The 14,478-nt window shown below is 47.1% G+C and overlaps 1 protein-coding gene across 1 annotated transcript in view; it reads right to left on the reverse strand.

Moving 5' to 3' along the window:
- The window catches only part of map3k2 (mitogen-activated protein kinase kinase kinase 2), a 213,076-nt gene that overhangs the window by 14,152 nt on the left and 184,446 nt on the right, over nt 1-14,478 (reverse strand). Inside the window, exon 15 of the mRNA XM_070875119.1 lies at nt 10,716-10,845. Within this exon, the coding sequence (XP_070731220.1) occupies nt 10,716-10,845 (130 nt within the window). The remainder of the gene's footprint in view (nt 1-10,715; nt 10,846-14,478) is intronic.

A 14,478-nucleotide genomic window follows, 5' to 3' on the forward strand; every position in this document is an offset into this window, starting at 1 on the left:
AGGGTTTGATTAGGGCAGGGAAAATAGAGTACGAGAGGAAGCTTGCAGGGAACATTAAGACGGACTGCAAAAGCTTCTATAGATATGTAAAGAGAAAAAGGTTAGTAAAGACAAATGTAGGTCCCCTGCAGTCAGAATCAGAGGAAGTCATAACGGGGAACAAAGAAATGGCAGACCAATTGAACAAGTACTTTGGTTCGGTATTCACTAAGGAGGACACAAACAACCTTCCGGATATAAAAGGGGTCAGAGGGTCTAGTAAGAAGGAGAAACTGAGGGAAATCCTTATTAATCGGGAAATTGTGTTGGGGAAATTGATGGGATTGAAGGCCGATAAATCCCCAGGGCCTGATGGACTGCATCCCAGAGTACTTAAGGAGGTGGCCTTGGAAATAGCGGATGCATTGACAGTCATTTTCCAACATTCCATAGACTCTGGATCAGTTCCTATGGAGTGGAGGGTAGCCAATGTAAACCCACTTTTAAAAAAGGAGGGAAGAGAGAAAACAGGGAATTATAGACCGGTCAGCCTGACATCGGTAGTGGGTAAAATGATGGAATCAATTATTAAGGATGTCATAGCAGCGCATTTGGAAAGAGGTGACATGATAGGTCCAAGTCAGCATGGATTTGTGAAAGGGAAATCATGCTTGACAAATCTTCTGGAATTTCTTGAGGATGTTTCCAGTGGAGTGGACAAGGGAGAACCAGTTGATGGTGTGTATCTGGACTTTCAGAAGGCTTTCGACAAGGTCCCACACAAGAGATTAATGTGTAAAGTTAAAGCACATGGGATTGGGGGTAGTGTGCTGACGTGGATTGAGAACATGTTGGCAGACAGGAAGCAAAGAGTAGGAGTAAATGGGTACTTTTCAGAATGGCAGGCAGTGACTAGTGGGGTACCGCAAGGTTCTGTGCTGGGGCCCCAGCTGTTTACATTGTACATTAATGATTTAGACAAGGGGATTAAATGTAGCATCTCCAAATTTGCGGATGACACTAAGTTGGGTGGCAGTGTGAGCTGCGAGGAGGATGCTATGAAGCTGCAGAGTGACTTGGATAGGTTAGGTGAGTGGGCAAATGCATGGCAGATGAAGTATAATGTGGATAAATGTGAGGTTATCAACTTTGGTGGTAAAAATTGAGAGACAGACTATTATCTGAATGGTGACAGATTAGGAAAAGGGGAGGTGCAACGAGACCTGGGTGTCATGGTACATCAGTCATTGAAGGTTGGCATGCAGGTACAGCAGGCGGTTAAGAAAGCAAATGGCATGTTGGCCTTCATAGCGAGGGGATTTGAGTACAGGGGCAGGGAGGTGTTACTACAGTTGTACAGGGCCTTGGTGAGGCCACACCTGGAGTATTGTGTGCAGTTTTGGTCTCCTAACTTGAGGAAGGCCATTCTTGCTATTGAGGGAGTGCAGCGAAGGTTCACCAGACTGATTCCCGGGATGGCGGGACTGACATATCAAGAAAGACTGGATCAACTGGGCTTGTATTCACTGGAGTTCAGAAGAATGAGAGGGGATCTCATAGAAACGTTTAAAATTCTGACTGGTTTGGACAGGTTAGATGCAGGAAGAATGTTCCCAATGTTGGGGAAGTCCAGAACCAGGGGTCACAGTCTACGGATAAGGGGTAAGCCATTTAGGACCGAGATGAGGAGAAACTTCTTCACCCAGAGAGTGGTGAACCTGTGGAATTCTCTACCACAGAAAGTTGTTGAGGCCAATTCACTAAATATATTCAAAAAGGAGTTAGATGTCGTCCTTACTACTAGGGGGATCAAGGGGTATGGTGAGAAAGCAGGAATGGGGTACTGAAGTTGCATGTTCAGCCAGAGACGCGGGAGTCGAGAGAGGCAGCGGCCTATAAAAGGCTCAGCAGTCCGGGGAGCGTCGAGAGAGGCGGGAGTCCAGAGAGGCAGCGGCCTATAAAAGGCTCAGCAGTCCGGGGAGCGTCGAGAGAAGCGGGAGTCCAGAGAGGCAGCGGCCTATAAAAGGCTCAGCAGTCCGGGGAGCGTCGAGAGAGGCGGGAGTCCAGAGAGGCAGCGGCCTATAAAAGGCTCAGCAGTCCGGGGAGCGTCGAGAGAGGCGGGAGTCCAGAGAGGCAGCGGCCTATAAAAGGCTCAGCAGTCCGGGGAGCGTCGAGAGAAGCGGGAGTCCAGAGAGGCAGCGGCCTATAAAAGGCTCAGCAGTCCGGGGAGCGTCGAGAGAGGCGGGAGTCCAGAGAGGCAGCGGCCTATAAAAGGCTCAGCAGTCCGGGGAGCGTCGAGAGAGGCGTACCGGTGCAGCTCCAGCTGAGAGAGAAGGCAAAAAAGAAGTAGAAGGAAATCAAAAGGTGACGTCACAGCCAACGTGGTAAGTGATTGGCTGCTGATTGGTGAGTAGTTTTTCTTTTTCTTTATTAGTCAGTAACTTTTAACATTGTTGTCGGCAATTTAAGTGTATCTAAGGGTTAAGTCATGGCAGGACAGCTCGGTCACGTGATATGCTCCTCCTGTACCATGTGGGAACACGGGGACAACACCAGTGTCCCTGACGACTACATGTGCGGGAAGTGTGTCCACCTCCGGCTACTGACGGTCCGCGTTGCGGAGTTGGAGCTGAAGGTGGATTCACTCTGGAGCATCCACGATGCTGAGAATGACGTGAGTATCACGTGTAGCGAGTTGGTCTTACTGCAGGAGAAGGGTCCACAGCCAGCGAGGGAATGGAAGACCAGCAGGAAGAGTAGTGCAAGGAAGGTAGTGCAGGGGTCCCCTGTGGTCATCCCCCTGCAAAACAGATACACCGCTTTGAGTACTGTTGAGGGGGATGACTCATCAGGGGAGGGCAGCAGCAGCCAAGTTCATGGCACCGTGGCTGGCTCTGTTGCACAGGAGGGCAGGAAAAAGAGTGGAAGAGCGATAGTGATAGGGGATTCAATTGTAAGGGGAATAGATAGGCGTTTCTGCGGCCGCAACCGAGACTCCAGGATGGTATGTTGCCTCCCTGGTGCAAGGGTCAAGGATGTCTCGGAGCGGGTGGAGGACATTCTAAAAAGGGAGGGAGAACAGCCAGTTGTCGTGGTGCACGTTGGTACCAATGACATAGGTAAAAAAAGGGATGAGTTCCTACGAAATGAATTTAAGGAGCTAGGAGCTAAATTAAAAAGTAGGACCTCAAAAGTAGTAATCTCGGGATTGCTACCAGTGCCACGTGCTAGTCAGAGTAGGAATCGCAGGATAGCTCAGATGAATACGTGGCTTGAGCAATGGTGCAGCAGGGAGGGATTCAAATTCCTGGGGCATTGGAACCGGTTCTGGGGGAGGTGGGACCAGTACAATCCGGACGGTCTGCACCTGGGCAGAATCGGAACCAATGTCCTCGGGGGAGTGTTTGCTAGTGCTGTTGGGGAGGAGTTAAACTAATATGGCAGGGGGATGGGAACCAATGCAGGGAGATAGAGGGAAACAAAAAGGAGGCAAAAACAAAAGACAGAAAGGAGATGAGGAAAAGTGGAGGGCAGAGAAACCCAAGGCAAAGAACAAAAAGGGCCATTGTACAGCAAAATTCTAAAAGGACAGAGGGTGTTAAAAAAACAAGCCTAAAGGCTTTGTGTCTTAATGCAAGGAGTATCCGCAATAAGGTGGATGAATTAACTGTGCAAATATGATGTGATTGGGATTACGGAGACGTGGCTCCAGGATGAGCAGGGCTGGGAACTCAACATCCAGGGGTATTCAACATTCAGGAAGGATAGAATAAAAGGAAAAGGAGGTGGGGTAGCATTGCTGGTTAAGGAGGAGATTAAGGCAATAGTTAGGAAGGACATTAGCTTGGATGATGTGGAATCTATATGGGTAGAGCTGCAGAACACCAAAGGGCAAAAAACGTTAGTGGGAGTTGTGTACAGACCTCCAAACAGTAGTAGTGATGTTGGGGAGGGCATCAAACAGGAAATTAGGGGTGCGTGCAATAAAGGTGCAGCAGTTATAATGGGTGACTTTAATATGCACATAGATTGGGCTAACCAAACTGGAAGCAATACGGTGGAGGAGGATTTTCTGGAGTGCATAAGGGATGGTTTTTTAGACCAATATGTCGAGGAACCAACTAGGGGGGAGGCCATCTTAGACTGGGTGTTATGTAATGAGAAAGGATTAATTAGCAATCTCGTTGTGCGAGGCCCCTTGGGGAAGAGTGACCATAATATGGTGGAATTCTGCATTAGGATGGAGAATGAAACAGTTAATTCAGAGACCATGGTCCAGAACTTAAAGAAGGCTAACTTTGAAGGTATGAGGCATGAATTGGCTGAGATGGATTGGCGAATGATACTTAAGGGGTTGACTGTGGATGGGCAATGGCAGACATTTAGAGACCGCATGGATGAACTACAACAATTGTACATTCCTGTCTGGCATAGAAATAAAAAAGGGAAGGTGGCTCAACCGTGGCTATCAAGGGAAATCAGGGATAGTATTAAAGCCAAGGAAGTGGCATACAAATTGGCCAGAAATAGCAGCGAACCTGGGGACTGGGAGAAATTTAGAACTCAGCAGAGGAGGACAAAGGGTTTGATTAGGGCAGGGAAAATGGAGTATGAGAAGAAGCTTGCAGGGAACATTAAGACGGATTGCAAAAGTTTCTATAGATATGTAAAGAGAAAAAGGTTAGTCAAGACAAATGTAGGTCCCCTGCAGTCAGAATCAGGGGAAGTCATAACGGGGAACAAAGAAATGGCGGACCAATTGAACAAGTACTTTGGTTCGGTATTCACGAAGGAGGACACGAACAACCTTCCGGTTATAAAAGGGGTCGGGGGGTCTAGTAAGGAGGAGGAACTGAGGGAAATCCTTATTAGCTGGGAAATTGTGTTGGGGAAATTGATGGGATTGAAGGCCGATAAATCCCCAGGGCCTGATGGACTGCATCCCAGAGTACTTAAGGAGGTGGCCTTGGAAATAGTGGATGCGTTGACAGTCATTTTCCAACATTCCATTGACTCTGGATCAGTTCCTATGGAGTGGAGGGTAGCCAATGTAACCCCACTTTTTAAAAAAGGAGGGAGAGAGAAAACAGGGAATTATAGACCGGTCAGCCTGACATCGGTAGTGGGTAAAATGATGGAATCAATTATTAAGGATGTCATAGCAGTGCATTTGGAAAGAGGTGACATGATAGGTCCAAGTCAGCATGGCTTTGTGAAAGGGAAATCATGCTTGACAAATCTTCTGGAATTTTTTGAGGATGTTTCCAGTAGAGTGGATAAGGGAGAACCAGTTGATGTGGTATATTTGGACTTTCAGAAGGCGTTCGACAAGGTCCCACACAAGAGATTGATGTGCAAAGTTAGAGCACATGGGATTGGGGGTAGTGTACTGACATGGATTGAGAACTGGTTGTCAGACAGGAAGCAAAGAGTAGGAGTAAATGGGTACTTTTCAGAATGGCAGGCAGTGACTAGTGGGGTACCGCAAGGTTCTGTGCTGGGGCCCCAGCTGTTTACACTGTACATTAATGATTTAGATGAGGGGATTAAATGTAGTATCTCCAAATTTGCGGATGACACTAAGTTGGGTGGCAGTGTGAGCTGCGAGGAGGATGCTGTGAGGCTGCAGAGCGACTTGGATAGGTTAGGTGAGTGGGCAAATGCATGGCAGATGAAGTATAATGTGGATAAATGTGAGGTTATCCACTTTGGTGGTAAAAACAGAGAGACAGACTATTATCTGAATGGTGACAGATTAGGAAAAGGGGAGGTGCAAAGAGACCTGGGTGTCATGGTACATCAGTCATTGAAGGTTGGCATGCAGGTGCAGCAGGCGGTTAAGAAAGCAAATGGCATGTTGGCCTTCATAGCAAGGGGATTTGAGTACAGGGGCAGGGAGGTGTTGCTACAGTTGTACAGGGCATTGGTGAGGCCACACCTGGAGTATTGTGTACAGTTTTGGTCTCCTAACCTGAGGAAGGACATTCTTGCTATTGAGGGAGTGCAGCGAAGGTTCACCAGACTGATTCCCGGGATGGCGGGACTGACCTATCAAGAAAGACTGGATCAACTGGGCTTGTATTCACTGGAGTTCAGAAGAATGAGAGGGGACCTCATAGAAACATATAAAATTCTGACGGGGTTAGACAGGTTAGATGCAGGAAGAATGTTCCCAATGTTGGGGAAGTCCAGAACCAGGGGTCACAGTCTAAGGATAAGGGGTAAGCCATTTAGGACCGAGATGCGGAGGAACTTCTTCACCCAGAGAGTGGTGAACCTGTGGAATTCTCTACCACAGAAAGTTGTTGAGGCCAATTCACTAAATATATTCAAAAAGGAGTTAGATGAGGTCCTTACTGCTAGGGGGATCAAGGGGTATGGCGAGAAAGCAGGAATGGGGTACTGAAGTTGAATGTTCAGCCATGAACTCATTGAATGGCGGTGCAGGCTAGAAGGGCCGAATGGCCTACTCCTGCACCTATTTTCTATGTTTCTATGTTTCTATGAACTCATTGAATGGCGGTGGAGGCTCGAAGGGCCGAATGTCCTACTCCTGCACCTAGTTTCTATGTTTCTATGAAGCGCCACAGGACGTTTTATTACCTTAAACTGCTGTAGGAATGCAAGCTATTGCTGGTTCTAGAGGGCATAGTGACTGAGAGATACGGTGGGAGCAGGTGGAGTCGATCTAGGTAGCCCAATGTACTTTCCCTGCTGCTAAAAATTCTTCTGTTTTCCCCCAAAATAGATATAAGACCCAACCCGCTCAGGAAATATAGGTTTAAAAATGTGAACTATTATTGCACTGCAGTAATTTGCATTTATTTTGCAGTATTTGAACGTTCCCTGTAAGCTGCGCAACGCTGCAAGGGATACCATGCAGCGAGTGAGAGGGCTTTTAAATTTGGAAAAAACCCACCAATGGGGTCGTTAAAGGGGTCGCGGGGCACAAAAATAAATTGCGGGGAAGATTGCTTGAGTGCAGTAATAATGTTACTCCTGGCACTTGAGTATTGTTATTACTGTGAGATTAGGATCAGCATGACCAGGTGCAGAGAGCCACAAGTCCCTTGGACACAACGCGTCATAGACTCACAGAGATTTACATTTCAGCCCATTGTTTCCCGCCGGCCAACAAAGACCTACCCAGCCTCATCCCACTTTCCCGCTCTCGGTCCGTAGCCCTGCAGGTTACAGCGCTTCAGGTGCACATCCAAGTACTTTTTAAATGTGATGAGGGTTTCTGCCTCTACCACCCTTTCAGGCAGTGAGTTCCAGACCCCCACCACCCTCTGGGTGAAGACATTTCCCCTCAAATCCCCTCTAAACCTCCCCCCAATTACTTTAAATCTATGCCCCCTGGTTGTTGACTCCTTTGCTAAGAGAAACAGGCCCTTCCTTTCCACTCTATCCAGGCCCCTCATCATTTTATACATCTCAATCAGGTCTCCCCTCAGCCTCCTCTGTTCCAAAGAAAATAACCCCAGCCTATCCAATCTTTCCTCGTAGCTAAAATTCTCCAGTCCAGGCAACATCTTCATAAATCTCCTCTGTACCCTCTCCAGTGCAATCACATCTTTCCTGTAATGTGGTGACCAAAACAAGGAATTAAACATACAGTGGTATCTTACAATTCGGAAAGATAGAAAAGAAGGGAAAGGAGGTGGGGTAGCTCTGTTAATAAAGGATGATATCAGGGCAGTTGTGAGAAACGATATTGGCTCCAATGAACAAAATGTTGAATCATTGTGGGTGGAGATTAGAGATAGTAAGGGGAAAAAGTCACTGGTGGGTGTAGTTTATAGGCCCCCAAATAATAACTTCACGGTGGGGTGGACAATAATCAAGGGAATAATGGAGGCATGTGAAAAAGGAACGGCAGTAATCATGGGGGATTTTAAACTACATATCGATTGGTCAAATGAAATCGCACGGGGTAGCCTGGAGGAGGAATTCATAGAATGCATACGGGATTGTTTCTTAGAACAGTATGTTACAGAACCTACAAGGGAGCAAGCTATCTTAGATTTGGTCCTGTGTAATGAGATCAGAATAATAAACGATCTCCTAGTAAAAGATCCTCTTGGAATGAGTGATCACAGTATGGTTGAATTTGTAATACAGATTGAGGGTGAGGAAGTAATGTCTCAAACGAGCGTACTATGCTTAAACAAAGGGGACTACAGTGGGATGAGGGCAGAGTTGGCTAAAATAGACTGGAAACACAGACTAAACGGTGGCACAATTGAGGAACAGTGGAGGACTTTTAAGGAGCTCTTTCATAGTGCGCAACAAAAATATATTCCAGTGAAAAATAAGGGCGGTAAGAGAAGGGATAACCAGCCGTGGATAACCAAGGAAATAAAGGAGAGTATCAAATTAAAAACCAATGCGTATAAGGTGGCCAAGGTTAGTGGGAAATTAGAAGATTGGGAAAATTTTAAACGACAGCAAAGAATGACTAAAAAAGCAATAAAGAAAGGAAAGATAGATTACGAAAGTAAACTTGCGCAAAACATTAAAAAAAACAGATAGTAAAAGCTTTTACCGATATATAAAACGGAAAAGAGTGACTAAAGTAAATGTTGGTCCCTTAGAAGATGAGAAGGGGGATTTAATAATGGGAAATGTGGAAATGGCCGAGACTTTAAACAATTATTTTGCTTCGGTCTTCACAGTGGAAGACACAAAAACCATGCCAAAGATTGCTAGTCACGGGAATGTGGGAAGGGAGGACCTTGAGATAAAGACTATCACTGGGGGGTACTGCTGGACAGGCTAATGGGACTCAAGGTAGACAAGTCCCCTGGTCCTGATGAAATGCATCCCAGGGTATTAAAAGAGATGGCGGAAGTTATAGCAGATGCATTCATTATAATCTACCAAAATTCTCTGGACTCTGGGGAGGTACCAGCAGATTGGAAAGCAGCTAATGTAACGCCTCTGTTTAAAAAAGGAGGCAGACAAAAGGCAGGTAACTATAGGCCGGTTAGTTTAACATCTGTAGTGGGGAAAATGCTTGAAACTATCATTAAGGAAGAAATAGTGGGACATCTAGATAGGAATAGTGCAATCAAGCAGACGCAACAAGGATTCATGAAGGGGAAATCATGTTTAACTAATTTACTGGAATTCTTTGAGGATATAACGAGCATGGTGGATAGAGGTGTACCGATGGATGTGGTGTATTTAGATTTCCAAAAGGCATTCAATAAGGTGCCACACAAAAGGTTACTGCAGAAGATAAAGGTACGCGGAGTCAGAGGAAATGTATTAGCATGGATCGAGAACTGGCTGGCTATCAGAAAGCAGAGAGTCGGGATAAATGGGTCCTTTTCGGGTTGGAAATCGGTGGTTAGTGGTGTGCCACAGGGATCGGTGCTGGGACCACAACTGTTTACAATATACATAGATGACCTGGAAGAGGGGACAGAGTGTAGTGTGACAAAATTTGCAGATGACACAAAGATTAGTGGGAAAGCGGGTTGTGTAGAGGACACAGAGAGGCTGCAAAGAGATTTAGATAGGTTAAGCGAATGGGCTAAGGTTTGGCAGATGGAATACAATGTCGGAATATGTGAGGTCATCCACCTTGGGAAAAAAAACAGTAAAAGGGAATATTATTTGAATGGGGAGAAATTACAACATGCTGAGGTGCAGAGGGACCTGGGGTCCTTGTGCATGAAACTCTTTTAGGATCCCAAAAAGTTAGTTTGCAGGTGCAGCAGATAATCAGGAAGGCGAATGGAATGTTGGCCTTCATTGCGAGAGGGATGGAGTACAAAAGCAGGGAGGTCCTGCTGCAACTGTATAGGGTATTGGTGAGGCCGCACCTGGAGTACTGCGTGCAGTTTTGGTCACCTTACTTAAGGAAGGATATATTAGCTTTGGAGGGGGTACAGAGACGATTCACTAGGTTGATTCCGGAGATGAGGGGGTTACCTTATGATGGTAGATTGAGTAGACTGGGTCTTTACTCGTTGGAGTTCAGAAGGATGAGGGGTGATCTTATAGAAACATTTAAAATAATGAAAGGGATAGACAAGATCGAGGCAGAGAGGTTGTTTCCACTGGTCGGGGAGACTAGAACTAGGGGGCACAGCCTCAAAATACGGGAGAGCCAATTTAAAACCGAGTTGAGGAGTTTCTTCTCCCAGAGGGTTGTGAATCTGTGGAATTCTCTGTCCAAGGAAGCAGTTAAGGCTAGCTCATTGAATGTATTCAAATCACAGATAGATAGATTTTTAACCAATAAGGGAATTAAGGGTTACGGGGAGCGGGCGGGTAAGTAGAACTGAGTCCATGGCCAGATCAGCCATGATCTTGTTGAATGGCGGAGCAGGCTCGAGGGGCTAGATGGCCTACTCCTGTTCCTAATTCTTATGTTCTTAGAATTGCATGCAATACTCCAGCTGTGGCCTAATTAATGTTTTATACAGTTGAAGCATAACCTCCCTGCTCTTGTATTCTATGCCTCAGCTAATAAAGGCAAGTATTCCGTATACCTTCTTAACCACCTCATCGACCTGTCCTGCTACCTTCAGGAATCTGTGGACCTGCACTCCCAGGTCCCTTTGTTCCTCTACACTTCTAGTATCCTATCATTTAATGTCTATTCCCTTGCCTTGTTAGCCCTCCCCAAATGCATGACCTCACACTTCTCCGGACTCTGTGGATTACGCAGCCCTGCATAACCCTTTAATTATTCCAGTTGATAAACCGCTGCCCGCACTCACCTTTGATATCTCGGTGCACAATCATGTTACTGTGCAGGTAGGAAACACCTTCCAGGATCTGTCGTGTGTACCTGCGGGTCACGTTCTCGGTCAGTGCACCATAGGCCTTCAGCTGATCCTTTATTGAACCCTACGGAAGGACAATGTCCATTACAAAAAGAGAATAATACTTTAATTTTACAAATCCCGCTGTTAAAATTGATGTCGTCTCTTCCAGGTCTCTTGAGTGTGACTTCAAATTCTTGTACCGGTAAACCAACCAGGCTTGTTCCTGTGACTTCTCTTTACGGGTTAAAATGGCAGGCAAACTAATCGTTTACAAACATCATCAGTGGGGAGCACCCTCGCCTCTGAGTCAGGAGGTCATGGGTTCAAGTCCCACTCCAGCGACTTGAGCACAAAAATCTCGGCTGACACTCCAGTGCAGTGCTGAGGGAGCGCTGCACAGTCGGAGGTGCCATCTTTTGGATGAGACGTTAAACCGAGGCCCCGTCTGCTCTCTCAGGTGGATGTAAAAGATCCCATGGAACGATTTCGAAGAAGAGCGGGGGAGTTCTCCCCGGTTTCCTGGGGCCAATATTTATCCCTCAATCAACATAACAAACACAGATTATCTGGTCATTATCACATTGCTGTGTGTGGGAGCTTGCTGTGCGCAAATTGGCTGCTGCATTTCCCACATTACAACAATGACGACACTCCAAAAGTACTTCATTGGCTTTGAGACGTCCTATGGTCGTGAAAGGCGCTATATAAACCTAAGTCTTTCTTTATAAGCATTCTTCAGTGTAAGAGTATCGTTTTATTTTACCGTCTGCTGTCTTGCATTTCGCCAGCACCTATTAAACATACCATACGTTTATTCACCCTCGCTTTGAAGCAGAAATTAATTGAGCCCATTTTAGTTTCTTATCGTTACAAATGTTCAAGGAGTGACAAATACCCGAAAACCCCATTTCCTACCTATTAAAATTGGCAAAAGTCCCCAAGGCTGACCCCTGTTATCGTGGCTGTAACCTCTATCCAAACCAAAGACTTTTCATTTATCTTCCACTTTACAATCATAGAATCAAAGAAATTTACAGCACGGGAGGAGGCCATTCGGCCCATCGTGTTTCTGCCGGCCGACCAAGAGCCATCCAGCCTAATCCCACTTTCCCGCTCTCGGTCCGTAGCCCTGCAGGTTACGGCACTTCAGGTGCACATCCAAGTACTGTTTAAATGTGGTGAGGGTTTCTGCCTCTACCACCCTTTCAGGCAGTGAGTTCCAGACCCCCACCTCCCCCCCTCTGGGTGAAGACATTTCCCCTCAAATCCCCTCTAAACCTCCCCCCAATTACTTTAAATCAATGCCCCCTGGTTGTTGACCATATTGCTAAGGGAAACAGGTTGTTCCTATCCACTCTATCCAGGCCCCTCATAATTTTATACACCTCAATCAGGTCTCCCCTCAGCCTCCGCTGTTCCAAAGAAAACAGACCCAGCATCTCCAATCTTTCCTCATAGCCAAAATTCTCCAGCCCAGGCAACATTCTTGTAAATCTCCTCTGCACCCTTTCCAGTGCAATCACATCTTTCCTGTAATGTGGTGACCAGAACTACACGCAGTACTCCAGCTGTGGCCTAACCAGTGTTTTATACAGTTCAAGCATAACCTCCTTGCTCTTGTATTCCATGCCCTGACTAATAAAGGCAAGTATTCCATATGCCTTCTTAACCACCTTATCTACCTTATATTAATGACTTGGATGAAGGGACCGAGTGTAATGTAGCCAAGTTTGCTGATCGTACAAAGATGGGTGGGAAAGTAAATTGTGAGGAGGACACAAAAAATCTGCAAAGGGATATAGACAGGCTAAGAGCTAATAGATCGCAAGAGTAGGGCATTTCTGAGCCTTAAACAACAACCCAACTCGGGAGCAGCAAAGCAGTATTAGACGATTCAAGGCTGAGGTCCAACAAAAAACCCGGGACCTAAATCCCGGGGTGGTGGATGGAGAAAGCACAGGAGATACAGAAGCTGGCCGACAGCCATAATGTTCTAGGATTCTTCATCGCAGTCAAGGCCACTTACAGTCCAAACACCCAAGGTCCCACCCCACTGCTGGCCAAGAACAGGGAAACACTCATCAAGGACACCGAGACAATCAGGACCCACTGGAAGGAGCACTTCGAAGATCTCCTCAATCGAGACTCTGCCTTTGACTCGAGTGTTCTCGACTCCATCCCGCAGCATGCTACCCACCACCACCTCAGTGAAACCCCAACACTGCATGATGTAAAAAAAGCCATAAGACAGCTTAAGAACAACAAGGCTACGGGAACGGATGGAATCCCTGCTGAGGCGCTAAAGTATGGCGGAGAGGCACTATTGGCACGAATGCATGACCTCATCTCTCTCACCTGGAAGGAGGAGAGCATGCCGGAAGATCTCTGAGATGCAGTGATCGTGACCATCTATAAAAAGGGGGACAAGTCCGACTGCGGCAACTACAGAGGAATCTCCGTTATCTACCTTAGGCCGAATGGCCTACTCTTGCACCTATTTTCTATGTTTCTATGTTTATCAGCCACTGGGAAAGTCGTCGCTAGAGTTCTCCTCAACCGTCTTCTCCCTGTGGCCGAGGAGCTCCTCCCAGAGTCACAGTGCTGATTTCATCCCCTACGGGGCACAACAGACATGGTTTTTACAGCGCGACAGCTGCAGGAAAAATGCCGGGAACAGCACCAGCCCTTACACATGGCCTTCTTCGACCTTACAAAGGCCTTTGACACTGTCAACCGCGAGGGTCTATGGAGCGTCCTCCTCCGTTTTGGATGCCCCCAAAAGTTTGTCACCATCCTCTGCCTACTCCACGATGACATGCAGGCTGTGATCCTTACCAACGGATCCATTACAGACCCAATCCACATCGGACCGGGGTCAACAGGGCTGCATCATCTCCCCAACCCTCTTCTCAATCGTCCTCGCTGTCACGCTCCACCTCACAGTCAACAAGCTCCCCGCTGGAGTGGAACTAAACCACAGAACCAGTGGGAACCTGTTCAACTTTCGTCATCTCCGGGCCAGGTCCAATACCACCCCAACCTCTGTCATCGAGCTACAGTACACGGACGATGCCCGAGTCTATGCACATACAGAGGCTGATCTCCAGGACATAGTCGACAAATTTACTGAGGCGTACGAAAGCATGGGCCTTACACTAAACATCCGTAATACAAAGGTCCTCCACCAGCCTGTCCTCGCTGCACAGCACTGCCCCCCAGTCATCAAGATCCACGGCGCGGCCCTGGACAACGTGGACCACTTCCCATACCTCGGGAGCCTCTTATCAACAAGAACAGACATTGACGACAAGATCCAACACCGACTCCAGTGCGCCAGTGCAGTCTTAGGCCGCCTGAGGAAAAGAGTGTTCGAAGACCAGGCCCTCAAATCTACCACCAAGCTCATGGTCTACAGGGCCGTAGTAATACCCCGTGCAGCAGAGCTTGGTCTCCAGTCGTCTTGATTAACCCTTGCCACTGGACCGAGACCTTGCTCTGTCAAGCCCGTGTAGTGGCTGGTGTGTAATGGCCATTCCATGTTAAATGAATCCACCCACAGGCATCTTCCACCCTTCAGGATGCAGTTCGGGAAACACCTGTGAACTCATCTCTTTTTGGTGTGGAAGCGGGTCATCCTCAACACAAGGGACTGCCTAATACTAATACCCGCCCTCCCGTGTGGCCCAGAGTAATACCCGCCCTCCCGTGTGGCCCA

The sequence above is a fragment of the Pristiophorus japonicus genome, chromosome 3 (assembly GCF_044704955.1).
Source record: "Pristiophorus japonicus isolate sPriJap1 chromosome 3, sPriJap1.hap1, whole genome shotgun sequence".
Taxonomy (NCBI): domain Eukaryota; kingdom Metazoa; phylum Chordata; class Chondrichthyes; family Pristiophoridae; genus Pristiophorus; species Pristiophorus japonicus.